The 15,461-nt window shown below is 39.7% G+C and overlaps 2 protein-coding genes across 2 annotated transcripts; both read right to left on the bottom strand.

The window, feature by feature from the left end:
• Positions 1 to 1,893: 1,893 nt before the first annotated feature.
• LOC127431721 (complement C1q and tumor necrosis factor-related protein 9) lies at positions 1,894 to 8,610 on the bottom strand. The gene is made up of 4 exons (XM_051682249.1): positions 8,472 to 8,610; positions 7,770 to 7,871; positions 7,210 to 7,350; positions 1,894 to 2,877 (listed from the first exon to the last, which is right to left on the bottom strand). Exons 1-4 carry the CDS (start codon positions 8,476 to 8,478, stop codon positions 2,447 to 2,449), a joined length of 681 nt encoding a protein of 226 aa, XP_051538209.1. The 5' UTR covers positions 8,479 to 8,610; the 3' UTR covers positions 1,894 to 2,446.
• LOC127431725 (tubulin polymerization-promoting protein family member 3-like) lies at positions 8,602 to 14,977 on the bottom strand. Its single transcript, XM_051682264.1, has 4 exons — positions 14,710 to 14,977; positions 13,228 to 13,438; positions 9,776 to 9,929; positions 8,602 to 9,661 (listed from the first exon to the last, which is right to left on the bottom strand). Exons 2-4 carry the CDS (start codon positions 13,422 to 13,424, stop codon positions 9,467 to 9,469), a joined length of 546 nt encoding a protein of 181 aa, XP_051538224.1. The 5' UTR covers positions 13,425 to 13,438; positions 14,710 to 14,977; the 3' UTR covers positions 8,602 to 9,466.
• Between the last annotated feature and the right edge of the window lie 484 nt (positions 14,978 to 15,461).

A 15,461-nucleotide genomic window follows, 5' to 3' on the forward strand; every position in this document is an offset into this window, starting at 1 on the left:
GTACTTATGAGTCCCTATTACCTGACAGATGTAACTGAATTAGGTGTCTCTGGGACAACAAAAACAGCAAAAAAAAAAAAAAAAAAACACCTGGTTTGCAGTCGAATTGTTTGTTTAGCCAGTCAGAAGAGTTTGAGACCCTTTCTGCTGGTCTTATGAGTTATTATGGTGGGAAAGCACCTGCTACAGAATTAATGTTTTAGTCTGCAAAAAATGTTTTCTTTCTTATTTTCTCTTTTTAACCTTTTTCTTCAACCAAACCAGCTTTGCTGTTTTTGTTGGTGTTTTGTTTTTTTCAGATCCTCCTTCAAGTTCACATAAACGAGTCATTCCTTACTGGCAAAATGCTTTTGAGACAGCTCCTCTGTATAAAATTCAAACTGGCTTTAAAGAGATAGTTCACCCAGAAATTAAAATTCTGTCACCATTTCTCATCCTCGTGTTTTTACAAACCCATGTGGATTACTTTTTTCTGTGGAACACAAAGACCCTGTTTACACCTACTATTAAGATGTGTCTAGGGTAATCTGAATCACAAGTGGACAAGGGAGTGCTCAAATGCATCTCCTGTGACCACATATGTTCATATCTTGAGGGGAGGGTCTCTGATTTCATGATGACCTACATCAATCATTATGTCGGTGTGTTACTACATAGTACGTGTATTACTGAGCTTCACAAGTGCGTGTTTCTCATCTGCATGTTTTGCGTGTTGATATCAGGTACACTGAAGACGTTCTGTGAAGTTCTTGTGCTAGTGTATGCACTTCTTCAAATTTTCAGATTGTATGGTTATTTCAAAGCCTTATAAAGTTTAAAACTCTTGTTAGTAAGTGGATGGTGCTTCAGGTGGTGCTTCACTGCTGTCTGTTTACATCTGTTACACCTCAAATGCGATGTGGTCACGTGTTTTTTGACTACTTCCGTTTGTGGTTTTTGTGATCTGATTACTAAATGTTTTGAACCCCATTTACTCCTGTATTTAGCGCTGTCCTCTTGTGATCGGATCACCTGAAACGCATCTTAATACAAGGTGTTAATGGGGTCAAAAGGAGATGCTGGGCAGAACTTTAGCATCTTTTTACTGTACAATGACAGTGAATAGTGGCTAAAGGCTAAACATTATGCCTAATATCTCCTTTTGTTCCACGGAAGAGAGAAAATCATATGGGTTTAGAAGAACAAGAAGGTGAGTGAATGAAATGAATTTTCATTTTTGGATGAACTATCTTTTTAAGCATATAAAGAGTACCTTAGTATATGTTATTTTATTTAGTCTATATTTATGTTGATGTCAGGCACAGAGGGTTGTCCCACCCCATCTGTTGTCAAACATTGCTCAGAGCACCACAGTCTGCATCTGTATGTGTATTTGAAACCCCTGTTTGTGCACATCCTATAGCTGTCCTAATGTCAAATCCCAAAGAACTACAAATCACTCTCTCATGTCTCCCATTGGAGTGAACTGGTATGTGTATGTGGTTTGTGGAGATTCAGAACCGATAAAACAGGAGGACAAGAGCATCAGTATGTCAGCTGGCTCTGGTTGCACATTTGTATGTGTATGTGGGTGAAGAAGACCTGACAGATTTGATCACTTCTGGATGTATTTACATCATTATCAGTAGGTCACTAATGATTTATACTTATGTGAGATTGAATGGGTGTGTTTGTGTGGTGTAGTGCAGTTCATCCCAGTGCTGTAATCCTGCAACAGTGTCTATGTAATGTTAAAATATATAATCCATTCAAATGTTTCTTAAATCCCTGCATAAAACTTGCGGAAAGGAAGTGAATAGCGTGACTGGGATTTTGTGGCACTTGGATTTTGAGTTAGATTAGTTTGCTAATGTCTCAGAGAAAAATAAACAAATCAGAGGAATTTTGTATAGGAGAAGAAGAAAGATTTGTTGATTATTATTGATTAACAGATGATAAAATTGTACATTAATATAGTTTGACAAATGTAACTTTTAAATTTAACTAAATTTCCAACTAACAAATCTTATCAGACGACAATTCCACTAAATGTTCTACTCGTTTATCCAACACATATATGCATACAGAAATCTAAGCTTTGATCTTCTTAACATATTGGTAAATATGAATAACTACCTGGTTGAAATATCTAATATTTCTGTTAAAAAAATGAATAAAAGATAAGTTCAGGATCTTTATATTTATACAGCACACAACATTGACCAATATCGACTACAATCTTAACTATTTTTTTGTGTACTGATCTTCAGTTTTGATAGATGTGTTTTCATAAATCCATATTTTCTTACAAGACAATGTATTATTCTGTGGGTTAAAACCATGTTGTATTACATAAATCATGCATTACATTTTGTACTCCAACACTCTTGTAACTTGCCATAAGCACGGTCTTGTGAGATATAAGTATGTGTAAGAGCTTGTGTGTGTGTGAGCCTGTGTGTGTGCCCTAAACAGTAGCATACAGCAAAAATCCACTAAATGTGTTATAATGATTCTGATCATCACACAGCCAGCAGCCAGGTTGGAGACTGACAGAAACACGGTCCCCGACACGAAGCTCCACGAGTATGACTGCTGTGGCCTGGTCTTCCTGGTCTTGATCATATATCTCCTTAAGTGCTGCTAGCGCCACACCATTCCGTCTGATACTGGTGCAGACCGCCAGTGGTGCGCCTGGTGACCCTGCATCGCTGAACACAGTTAAAGCCAGGTTGTACACGCCTGACCGTGGCACCGTGAACACACCAGTGGTAGAGTTATAGGCTTCTTCAATGTTGATAAAGATGCTCTGATACACCACATTTATTGCCGTCATCTTTACTGGACCAACACAACGTCTCTTGTCGGTTAAACCCACAGAAAATGCCACCCGATTCTCTAAAGAGTAACAAAGAATATGTAAGACATTTAAAAAATATAACACTTTATACAACAGCTAGTTCTGGTCCTCAAAATATGTGGCTGTGTTGTTATAAAGAGAGGCAACATGACATGGTTTCTTTTTCTATACTGTATGCTCTTAAAAACAGATTCATATACATCCCCAATTCTGAAAATGTTGTCACAGTAGGAAAAATACTAATAAAAACAAAAATTTGTGATTTGTAAATTATATTCACCCTTTGCTATATTGAAAGAACTACAACTACACATTATATGATATTTTAATCTGTGAATTTCATTGTTTTTGTTTTTTAAATGTATAGTAATTTAAAATCAGATGATTGCAAAAAGCTTCTAAAAAGGTTGGGAGAGCCGAGTGTTTTCCACTGTGAAACATCACCATTTGTTCTAATAACACTTATCAAGCATTTGGGCACTGATGACACAAGTTTGTTAAGTTTAGAAAGTTGAATTTTCCCCCATTCCTCCATTATGTAGGTATTTAGCTGCACATTTGTACGGGGTCTTCGTTCCCGTATGGTGTGCTTCATAATGCACCACACATTCTCAATTGGAGACAGGTCAGGACTGTAGGCAGGACAGTCTAGCACTCACACTCTCTACTCACACAGCCACGCACTTGTAATACGGGCTGTATATGGTTTGAAGTTGTCCTGCTGGAAAATGCAGGGACATCCCTGGAAAAGATGGTGCTGGATGGCAGTATATGTTGCTCCAAAGTTTTTACATACCTGTCTGCATTCACTGTGTTCTCAGACTCTTTGGAACAAAAAACACAGTTGCACTGTTCTACTTTCCATCTAAGATGAGACAGAGACCAGAGAAGTCGGCAGCGCTTCTGGACAGTGTTAATGTAGGGCTTCTGCTTTGCATAGTAAAGTCTTAACTTGCATCTGTGGGTGCAACGGCGAGTGGTTTGACTAACAAAGGTTTACTAAAGTTATCCCAAGCCCATGTACATGATATCCATTACAGATGAATGACGTTTTTTAAGACAGTGAGGTGCATTCAGCAGTGGCTTTTGTTTTGCCCTTTACGCACCGAGATTTGACCAGATTCCTTGAATCTTTTAAATATATTGTGCACTGTAGAGAGTGAAATGCCCAAAATCCTTCCAATTTGTTTTTGGGGAGCATTGTTCTCTAAGTGCTGGATTATTTGCTGAAGCATCTCTTGGCAAACTGACAAGTCTCGAATGATCCTTGCTCTTGAAGGACTAGGCTGTTTTTGGAGGCTCCTAATACAGTATACAGTACTATGACACAATTGCCTCACCTGTTTAACATCTCCTGTTTCACATCACCTTGTTATTTCAACTCGTCAAATTGTTATTAGTCTTAAATTGATCCTGTCTCACCTTTTTTAGAGCATGTTGCAATCAACTTAATTGAAATTACTGTACATTTTCAAAAAAATAAATAAATAAATTCACAAGGTAAAACATCATATAATATGTAGTTGTAGTGCTTTCAATATAGCAAAGGCTGAATATAATTTACAAATCATTCCTTTTTGTTTTTATTCATATTTTTCATACTGTCACAACTTTTTGGAATTGGGGTTGTAAGATACTTATAAGCATGACTGACACCTCGGTTCCCTGTCTGTCACTCACTCGACGTTGTGTCGATGTAGTGACACTAGGGGTCACCCTTGGGGGCCCCAAACACCTCTGATCTTTGAGAAAAGGCCAATGGGAATTGGCGAGTGGAATTTTCATGCCACTCCCCCGGACATACGTGTATTAAAGGAGCTAGCTTGCAACCACTCATTTAGATTTTCTCTTCGGAGCCGAGCGGTTGTATTCAGTGAGGTGAATTACTCTGCCGATCCATTCACCTCGAAATCTGTTGGATTTACGGCGCATTACAGTGGTTTCAACCCCCTCGTGCACCGGTGGAGTGCAGAGAACGCCCCTGGGTGCTTCAGCAGCTAAAAGAGTATATTCTTCTACTAAAAGAGTATATTTTTCCTTCTAAAAGAGTGGCACTCACAGAGAGCGTCTTTTTAAAGATGTCTTTCTGTTTGTGTGTAATTCCTGGTTGCGGTCGTTACCTCTCCGCTTCTGACGGCCACGATCACTGTCTTACATGCTTGGGCGCTGCCCACGCAGAGACAGCATTCGTGGATAGGTCATGTTCTCACTGCGAGAACACGACCATGGCAACGTTGTGGTCATGGAAAGCCACCCCAGCGGCTCCCCGCCTCGGTCCTTCTACCTACGGGTTTGAGGCCGCATCGGTTAGCACTGGGGGCGATTTGGGGACCCCAGTGGGAGCCGCTCCACCGGGTAACTCCACACGGACCTCCCATTCCCCAGTACACTCGTTTTCCCCAGTCTATTTCTGTGATGAGACCGCCGGCTCGTCTCAGGGCGAGTTCGCGGTCTCATTCGGTGCTCGCGAAGTGGATGAGCTCTCGATTGCAGCATCGGACAGTGGGCCGGTCCAGTCTGATGCTGAGGACTCAACTGGGCTCCCACCTTCGGGTGCGGTCGCCAGTCGCACGCCGATGCAGAGCTGGTGGCCATGCTTGCCCGGGCGGCTGCGAGCATCTGGTTGGAGTGGGGCCCTCCACTCCCCCATGAACCCTCGCAGCTTCAGACCCCCAGAGATGCGCCTTCCTGCAGGAGAGGCTGGTGGGGTAGCTGTCCCCCCACCTTGAGGGTGTACATGGCCACTATGGTGGCATACCACAATGCAGTTGACGGTATGTATTTAGGGAAGCACGACCTGATCATCAGGTTCCTTAAAGGTGCGAGGAGGTTGAATCCTCCCAGACCGTGCCTCATTCCCTCATGGGATCTCTCTGTGGTCCTTCAGGGCCTGCGGGGTGCCCCGTTTGAGCCCCTGGAGACAGTTGAGCTAAAGGCACTCTCTTTGAAGACTGCTCTCCTGACTGCACTCACGTCCATCAAGAGGGTAGGGGACCTGCAGGCGTTCTCTGTCAGCGACACGTGCCTGGAGTTTGGTCTGGGATACTCTCACGTGGTCCTGAGACCCCGACCGGGCTATGTGCCCAAGTTTCCCATGACCCCGTTTCGGGATCAGGTGGTGAACCTGCAAGTGCTGCCCCAGGAGGAGGCAGACCCAGCCTTGTCGTTGCTGTGTCCACTGCACGCTTTGCGCATCTATTTGGACCGCACACAGAGCTTTAGATGCTCTGAGCAGCTCTTTGTTTGACTTGGAGGACAGCAGAAAGGGAGCGCTGTCTCCAAACAGAGGATCGCCCACTGGGTCACTGAATCCATCGCCTTGGCATATCACACCCAGGACGTGCCGCCCCCCTTGGGTCTACGAGCACACTCTACCAGGAGTGTGGTGGCCTCCTGGGCCCTGAACAATGGCGCCTCTTTAGCAGACATCTGCAGAGCAGCGGGCTGGGCAACATCCAATACCTTCGCGAGGTTCTACAATCTCCAGGTTGAACTGCTTTCGTCCCGTGTATTGTCAGGTACGAACAGGTAAGTGTACGGGACAACTGGCCGGATGAACCGCTTGCGCATAGTGCCTGATGTCGGTGTCTTCCCCTTGGGGACCGTACGACGCTTGTAGGAGCATTGGAGGTTACGTGACATCCAGGTGATCTAGCTACGAGGCACACAGTGGCCTGCCCGTCTCGCACTGCCAGACCACGTAACACAGTACAGCTAGTTGTGCCATTTCGTATATGGACCCCTAGTGTCACTACATCGACACAACGTCGAGTGAGTGACAGATAGGGAATGTTCTGGTTACTTTCGTAACCTCCGTTCCCTGATGGAGGGAACGAGATGTTGTGTCCCTCCTGCCACAATACTGAACTACCCGCTGAAGTGACCGGGACCTTGTCTCGGCTCCTCAGCACAAAACCTGAATGAGTGGTTGCGAGCCAGCACCTTTTATACCCGTATGTCCGGGGGAGTGGCATGCAAATTCCATTTGCCAATTCCCATTGGCCTTTTCTCAAAGATCAGAGGTGTTTGGGGCCCCCAAGGGCGACCCCTAGTGTCACTACGTCGACACAACTTCTCATTCCCTCCATCAGGGAACGGAGGTTACGAAAGTAACCAGGACGATTTCTATTGTATAGTGACTGTTGAGCTCCATTTGTGCCCTTCATGTGTTACAATAAGTGCCAAAATACATTGAACTAAAGCTTCTGGTAGTTTTATTTTACCCAGCACTAAACTATTCAAAACAACCACAGCACTCTTTAAAATTTCCATAAAGATTCAAGAGTCAGTGCCCTTTGAGGTGATGTCTGCGCTCAGAGATAGTACATTTGTTCAGTGAGAGTCAGAGTTTGTGCTTTGGAGTACAGTACCTCTGATGTTCCTGAGTGTAGTCTGTGCACTTGTCAGCAAGTCCTCCAGTGAATTCAGACTAGAGTTTAAGTACTGCTCTAACTGCCATTTTTGTCTCTGCATCACACAACAACCACACGAGTTCTGGTCTGTCAGACATGCTAGTGAGAGAGAAATAGTAATATTAGTCCCACATTAACAAAATTAATATTGTTTTTTTTTTTAAACAGCCTTTTGAATATGCCCTGCTGTCTTTTGTTGATTGAACAAACAGATAGCCTCACCCCAAACTCATGCCAGTGTTTTGTTGGGCTGGATGGGCCGCTCAAAACAAACATTTTTATAGTGCCACATTGTGTTTACAGTTTTCAATAAATGTAACTTACAAATGGCTTACTTATAATTGACTCTGTATATTAAGCTGTGATAAAATAAAGTAGCCTATTTTAAGACTGAAAAAGTTACACACTTCAGCTTTAATTAATATAATATCCACCCACTTCTAAAATTCTGTGTATATTTTGTATATGGTTGTAATTTATTTAGAAGCTGCTAGAAGGAGACCTGTAATAACTCTTACGATTGATGAGATCTGGAGCAAGAGTTTCTCCTGTTCCATCCCAGGAGTAGATCTGTCCCTGCCCCAGCACCAATGACAACACACAGAATAGCACAGCTACACCTTTTCATGATAAAATTGTTCACAAAGGGAAACAACACTGTCAATATCACATTTCTGATAACACAACTACACCACCTGTACAACTGCTCAGAGAAGACAGATATTAACATTTGGAACAGGAACAGAGAGTTATGAGACCAAAGGTTGACAAATCTGTCGCTAATAACTAACACAATTTAAATATATTGAAAATAATATTGTGCTACTGCCTCCTAAATATTAAAGAAGCTTATTCTTTTACATGTATTATATATTACATTTTACATAATATATATAATTTCTGGATAAAAACAAATACCTACACTTTTATGAAGTTAAAATAATTTCATTTATTTTTACAATTAATAAGCTTCTATTAATTGCAATAAATACAAATATACTGTATATATAAATATAAATAATTGAAATATTTCATTTAAAATAAAATATTACCTCCATAATGAATCTTACACATAAGCAAAAAGAACAATCTGAAATGTGCTAAGAAGTCTTCCTACACTGCATGGTTAACAGGTGCAATCAGCTACCAAGTTTGAAATAATAGGCTCCTACTCTCAGAATAAATCTACTACTTTTTGTTCAGAATAACCATTTTCTTACCTTTCATGTCTGAAGGCTGTTTCTGCTCTGTGTTGTGCTCTGCTTTATAGCCTCAGCACTCCACCTTCCTCTGTGTTAATTTATGGGGGAGATTTAAGTGTGTGTGTGTGTGTGTGTGTGTGTGTGTGTGTGTGTGTGTGTGTGTGTGTGTGTGTGTGTGTGTGTGAGTGAGTAATTGTTTGTAAAGGGGAGCTTTACATCATTAATATGAATAAGAAGAAGGCCAGTATTCTTGGAGGTGGAAATCAGGTCCTGTAACTGTGACCTACTTCAGACGCACTGAAATACAAAACTCCACTGAGCTTTACACTACAATACTGCACAACACATCAACACAATGAAACGCTCATTCAAAGCCATGACATGTAACATGATGAAACTGACCACAAGAATGAATCTCTAAGGAAGAACTGTTATCTGTTCCAAGCAATCCTTTCCCAGGAAAAGATTGCTATCTGTCTCTTGCCTCTTATTGATTTAAGCCCCAAAACACATATTCAAAGGAACACACCACACCTCTGCCCACAATAAAACCTAACAAAGTCAAAAATTGTGCAAAGCATCACATAACGTGTGTTGTAATAGAAGTCAAGTATTCCCATGTGGTATTTCTTAGTACATACTTTATTTGAGTCGACTCCAGTCCAGTGTTTACAGACTAATAGAGATCTCAGTGCAACAGAGCTAAGAAGCACAAAGACTTCACAATAAAGCTAATTTAGCCAGCAAATATATTAACCTTTAATTAGATTATAAAATTGAATGATATATTAATTTTAAGAAAGGCAAATGTGTCAAAGGCAAAAGTGCTTGTTACCACATGAAGATGAAGGTGCAATTTGATGCAAGTTTGTGAGACAGGTTTTCATGCAAGGTTTTAGCAAGAGATTTGTTTTTAGAGAATAGCTATAGCTGCTAATATGAAATCAGGAAGACTTCAGAAATACACATTATGTCATGCATAAAGCACTTTTCTCCTTTTATCCATTTCTCTCTCATTCGTCCTCTTTAACTTTGCTGTTGTATGTGTCTTGGCCTTTGTATGCTGAGACATATCCACTGGTATCCGGGATGTCTTCCCTCCCCACACGGCCTTTTCCTTTTCCTGATGCATCAAAGCGCTCCTTGTGAGAACCAGTATACTTACTGCTGTCTGTTAGCCTGTCCACAGCTGAGGCTTTTGCCACTTTCTGCTGACACAGAATTTGGGGTTTATACATGGCTGATAGGCTATTGTACTGAGAGAAACACTTAGTAATTGCTTAGTCTATAAAAAGAGGCTGTTATGATTGGCTGAAACTCACAGTGACACCAGTGTTGGTGGGTTCTTTGCCAGCAATAAGACCATAGAGAAGCTGTACTGCCTCCTCCTGGCTTTTCCCTTTAAAACGTTTGGGAGCCAACTCAGACATGGCTTGAGTGAATTGCTCAAACGTGACCACGCGTGCTGTCTTAGCCCTAAAATGCATAAAAAGACACAAACATTTAGACCATGTCATGCATACTGTATTTATGCATATACTGTATTGTATATTGTTTTGATGCATGCATGCGCGCGCGCACACACACACACACACAATCTATTGTAGTGCACAGGATGGAAAAATGCTTTAACACAAAAGTTAAAGCTGAAGTGTGTCAATTATGTGCCACTATCAACACCAAACAGAATTGCAAAAATAAACATTGTTTTCAAAAAGCCTACTGAATACGACCCCCTGTCTGCACTGTTAAAAAAAAAAAATTTAAAAAATCTGTTACATTTACGGTAAAACAAAATAAGGTAACCATGTTTCAGTCTTTATGGGATGTACAGTAATTTCGATGCCTTTATATTTTATGGTTCACTAATGTTTATATTATTAAATGATAAACATACAATACATACTAATCTTCTGGAACTTTAAAGTCTGCTTTTCACTTTAAAATGTATTGTTAATAACCATAGTAACTACAAAAGACCTCATGATGACTTAAAATTAATCAAGAGTGGCCCTTTCAAGAGCAATAATTAATACATGTAGAGACAGTGCAAAGTGTTGTGACACTAAAATAATGCAATTACTAACATTAACTAAACTGCATAATGTATAACATAGAACACCCCAATATAAATAACATATTTATTTTTATTTTTTTTAAAGAGGAAACTATTTGCATAAAATATCATAAAATGTGATAGGTTACACAGGGACTTCTGGGAATGCCCGATTATTGTTTTTCATTGTAATTTTAACAATATTTTACCGTAAAAGTACATGTAATCTCTTGTTAAACAAAATATACATTTTTACAGTTAGTTATGCTGTAAAATTATACTTTTACATCTACAAAAATGTATATAAATTATAATGTATTGTCTTGATAAATATATTATTATTAACTTTTTACAATACATGTTAAGGTAATTACCATTAACAAATTATTGTTCAGCATTTTTACATTGTTTTACCATTAAGATTATGGCATTTTTTACAGTGTGCCGTTGATCAAACAAACAGTCCTGCCCACAGCTCATGCCATTGGTTGAGTCAATGTTGTGTCAGGCTGTCTGGTCGCTCTAACAAACAGCAGATATTTTTTGCGCCTCAAAGACAGTGTTCAGTGGCGATTTTAGGGGCCACCCCTGAAATCTCATTGGCCACTCTGTGGCCACCCCAGAACTGATTAGTAGTTCATCATGTTCATCAACACAAGAACGAAGAACCAGTAGAAACACCTGTCAATCAAAGATGACATCTTAGGTCATTTGTTGATTTAGAGCCACACTGACCCAGGGTCAGTTTTATATTTCTGACTATTATAGTAGTGGGGGGACTGAAGCTGTGTAAGCTGATCTTTGATCAGTGGGGGGAGGGGCAGGCCGCGGGTGGCCAGGCAGGTGCCGCAGGTCGCGGGCAGCGGGCGCCAGGTCTGGATTATAACGGTCGGTCAGAAGCACGAAGCTGACACGAGCTAGCGTCTACCTCCAACTTCCAATGAGTTGACGACGTCGATTTGTGGTCAAAAAGAAAGCTGTTATTTGAGAGGTATGTTCATCTAATCTATCGTTTAATTTATCCCGAATTTCCATGTGAATGTGAAAACATTTTTTCATTGTTACAGTAGCTAGGTTAAAGAGTAAGCTAGACCCTACACCACATTCAGCATGTTATCTTTATATTGACATGAAATATGAAATGCCATGTTTTCTGATTTAATGACGGAGGTGTGTAAAGCGTTTTACAGATGTATATGTTCAATAGCTGAAGTTATATATATATATGGCTAACCTGTGTGTTTGTGCTGTGACTGTACTTTAAATGTTTACATGAGTTATTTATGAGCTCTTTATGTGTATTATTGGTCAGTCAGACCAATAAAATCTTCAAAGTTTTTATACCTTATTCAACATTTTAAATATGCAGAGGCAGGGCAAATTGCACTTAAATGCCACAAATGATTTGACTAACTATTTTATTTGGTAATATTCAAAGTAATTGAAGCTATCAGAACATGTGGAAAATAAACCTGAGTAGACACTGTAAATAGAGTTTTGTTTTTTACTGTATTCAGAGCTCAATCTGCAATTTTGGGGTTTCCAGACAGACACCTATAAGCCCTCGTAGCCAATTTCACACACTGATTTGTACCCAGTTTAACAATATTTCTGCTGGACAGTGCAGTTATAGCTAATAAATGAATGAATAATTGATTGAATGATTGATTGAATTGCGCCTCAATCAGTTATCACCTGTACTTGTATCTTTTTATGATTATACACTATACCTGATGTTATACGCAGATTAATTCTCTACAATGAGAATAGCTCTTAAAAATGTGTAACTGACTTTTCCTAAACAATTACTGATTTAAAAATGGATGTTATGTTAAAATAACCAGAGATTCCCAGAAACTGTAATAGGTTGAAATAGAACAGGAATAGAAAACTGTCAAATGTCAAAACAACAGTCTGATATTGAATACAAACAATTCAGTGAATGCTAACATGAGTTTAAGAATTCATTTATTCTACATGTGTAGATGTTGAAGCAAAGCAATGCGATATTTACACATTTTGATCATGTGCCATTCATAAAGGTTCTCCCGGTATCGCCACCCCACATTAGGTCTGTGCCCCATCTTGGCCACCCCAGTAAAAATGTCCTGGATACGCCACTGACAGTGTTTACAGTTTTTGAGAAAATGTACCTATAAATGGCTTACTTATTGTTGTCTCTGCATATTAAGCTGGGATACATGAAAGTATTTTAGCACTGAAAAAGTTATACACTTCAGCTTTCAACAAATAAATGAAGCCTACCAACAGGGAAAAAAAATATATATCACAAATAAGATCTAGAGATTGAATATACTGATTTTTTCTCCTTGACAGCAATGAGATTAAATGGAGAGCAAATATCGCCTTTGATTTAAGTCTCCTGTTTCTCAGATGCTTCTTCTGAGGAAAACGAATCCCAGTTATCGCACATGTGTCTCCACTGAATTTTCAGAAGAGATCTTAGACTGTGCTCAGGTTTGCCAATATAACAAAGTCAGAGATTTTAATATGAACTATCTCAGCTGTGCTGTGAACATTAATTTGATAGCTTTATTATAATATGTCAACAACTGTGTCATTTGCATTTATTTTATTTTGATACTTAAATAAAACATAACTGAGATCTTCAATATGTCTCCTGAGTTAAGAAAGAGCAACCTCTGAGCAATTAAATTTTCAGGTAGTGACTGTCAGTCGAGGTGAGCATAATCGTACTTGACTTTGCTGAAGATAATGTCCATATCCGTGCTGGTTAAATTTTTCCCGTCGATGACCTTGCAGTCCTTACACAGCTTAACAAAGTTTTTCCCATTCATCTCCTTCCCTGTTGCCTTGGTGTCTCCATGAATTGCAAATTTACGAAATGCAGTCTCAACCTCTGCCAGTGAAACCTCACCCGAACCCTCAGCCATATCGTCAGATTATACTGTCAAGCATAAGAGGGAGAAACAGGAATCCGTAAAAGATAAAAGAGAGAGAGAGAGAGAGAGAGAGAGAGAGAGAGAGAGAAATTTGGTAGCACTTTATTTTACAGTACTGTTCTACATTTATGTACTATATAATTACATCAACTACAGAAATTACTAGGTACTAACCCTATACCTAACCCCAACCTTAACCTTAACCCATTTTAATACATGTAGTTACCTAATATTACTTAGCACTTTCTTGGGTAAGTACATTTAAGTATACAGAAAGTACACATACTGTAAAATAAAGTGCAACCAAAAGTTTTAAGGGTGTTGCTTCTGTAATTTATGTTTTGTTTAATACAACAGTTAATTCCATTAGCTAAATTAACAGTTCATTACTCAATATTAACTTCTTGTTTATAAAACTGTTGGATAAAAGCAATATTACATGAGCAAGAGTGCTGTGGTAACCGGTAATGAATATCGGCAAAGCTGTAATTAACTATATTCAGCTCAACAGCACTCTTCTCATGCTAAATGACTGCAATAATGTTTGATGGTTATTTGTAGTGAAAGCTGTAATGTTCTACTTGCTGTGTGATGGTTACACTCATTTTCACTCTCCCTCACTTTTCCATAATCTTCCATGCTTACAAATATCTGCTAATTTACTCCATTAGGAGGACTGAAATGTCCACCCCCAACACACAAGCATCACAATTAATATTACATTCCCAAAATGTACACACTCACACAGACACAAATGTATATTACTCACTAAAAGCTGTAATTCAATGAAGTCCACTTTACCACCTCTCTCTCTCTCTCTCTCTCTCTCTCTCTCTCTCTCTCTCTCTCTCTCTCTCTCTTTCACACTGTTCCTCTCTCATATAAAGGTATTTTTAATCACTGAAAGCATAATGTACAACTGAATGGAGCACTGTATTTACCTTTAAAGACAGAATAATTAATAAAATTACATTAAATCCAAATACCCATTAATGCAAGTCTTTGAACAATGTAATGAAATTAAAAAGCTCTGGTAAACAAGTACATGCTGCCTATATCCCATGTTTACACATCATTCAATAAAAAGATCTGTGCTAAATATGTTTGCATTTAAATGTGCAATGTATTACCTTGAAACTCCTCAAAACCATAAAAAGAAGCTAATTATGTCTCATGCAATATTCCCTGCTGCCTTGGCCTTACATGCATAACATAAATACTTATGGATGGGTATATTTAAGAGATAAAGAGAGAAAGCAGGAGAGATCTAGCGTACCTGACAGAGGGGTGGACAGTCTTTGGTACTGATGCTGCCACTGAAAGGATGCTGAATGTGGGTGTGTGCTTCTCCGTCCTCCTCTCTGGTTCTTCTATGTATGTATGTGTGTCCAGCCTGTTTTTGCTCCTTCCTGTGTGTCTGTGCAATGTCGCGAGACAGAGGGGAGGAGAGAGCACAGCCCAGCACAATGATGACATCACTCTCTCTCTCTCTCTCCTCTCTCTTTTCTTTTTTAATTTTCTGTGTCCATTCAGTCCTCTTTTTCCCTGTCCCATCTTCTACTTTGCTGCCTAGACAGTCCTTGACTTTCAGCCCTCTTTTCCTCCTTCACTTCTTCCTCTTTGTTTGTTTTCATCTGTCTCTGCTGCCACGCCCATTCCCATCAGTCTCTGAACAGCAGCATTCAGATGTTACAGAGTGAAGGACTGTGATGCTCTGGAGTGTTATTTGTTCTGATGGCTCTAGTAAGACTGTGCATCTCTTTCTAATGGCATCGAGCAGCATTAGAGAGGAGGATTCAGACAGTGTCTTCACCCAACACACACACTCAAGCAACTAACCTCTAACTGACAACACAACCACATATATAAAGATGTAAAGGCCCTATGGGTAGTTCTCATGACACATAGAAAGGAGCCTCCACTATCCTGTCAATTAAACACCAATTATTAAAGAAAGACCTTTCTTTCTCCCTCCCTCTTTCTTTCTTTCTTTCTTTCTTTCTTTTTACTGTCCGCTCTGAACTGGTC

This window comes from Myxocyprinus asiaticus, chromosome 4, assembly GCF_019703515.2.
Source record: "Myxocyprinus asiaticus isolate MX2 ecotype Aquarium Trade chromosome 4, UBuf_Myxa_2, whole genome shotgun sequence".
Classification (NCBI taxonomy): domain Eukaryota; kingdom Metazoa; phylum Chordata; class Actinopteri; order Cypriniformes; family Catostomidae; genus Myxocyprinus; species Myxocyprinus asiaticus.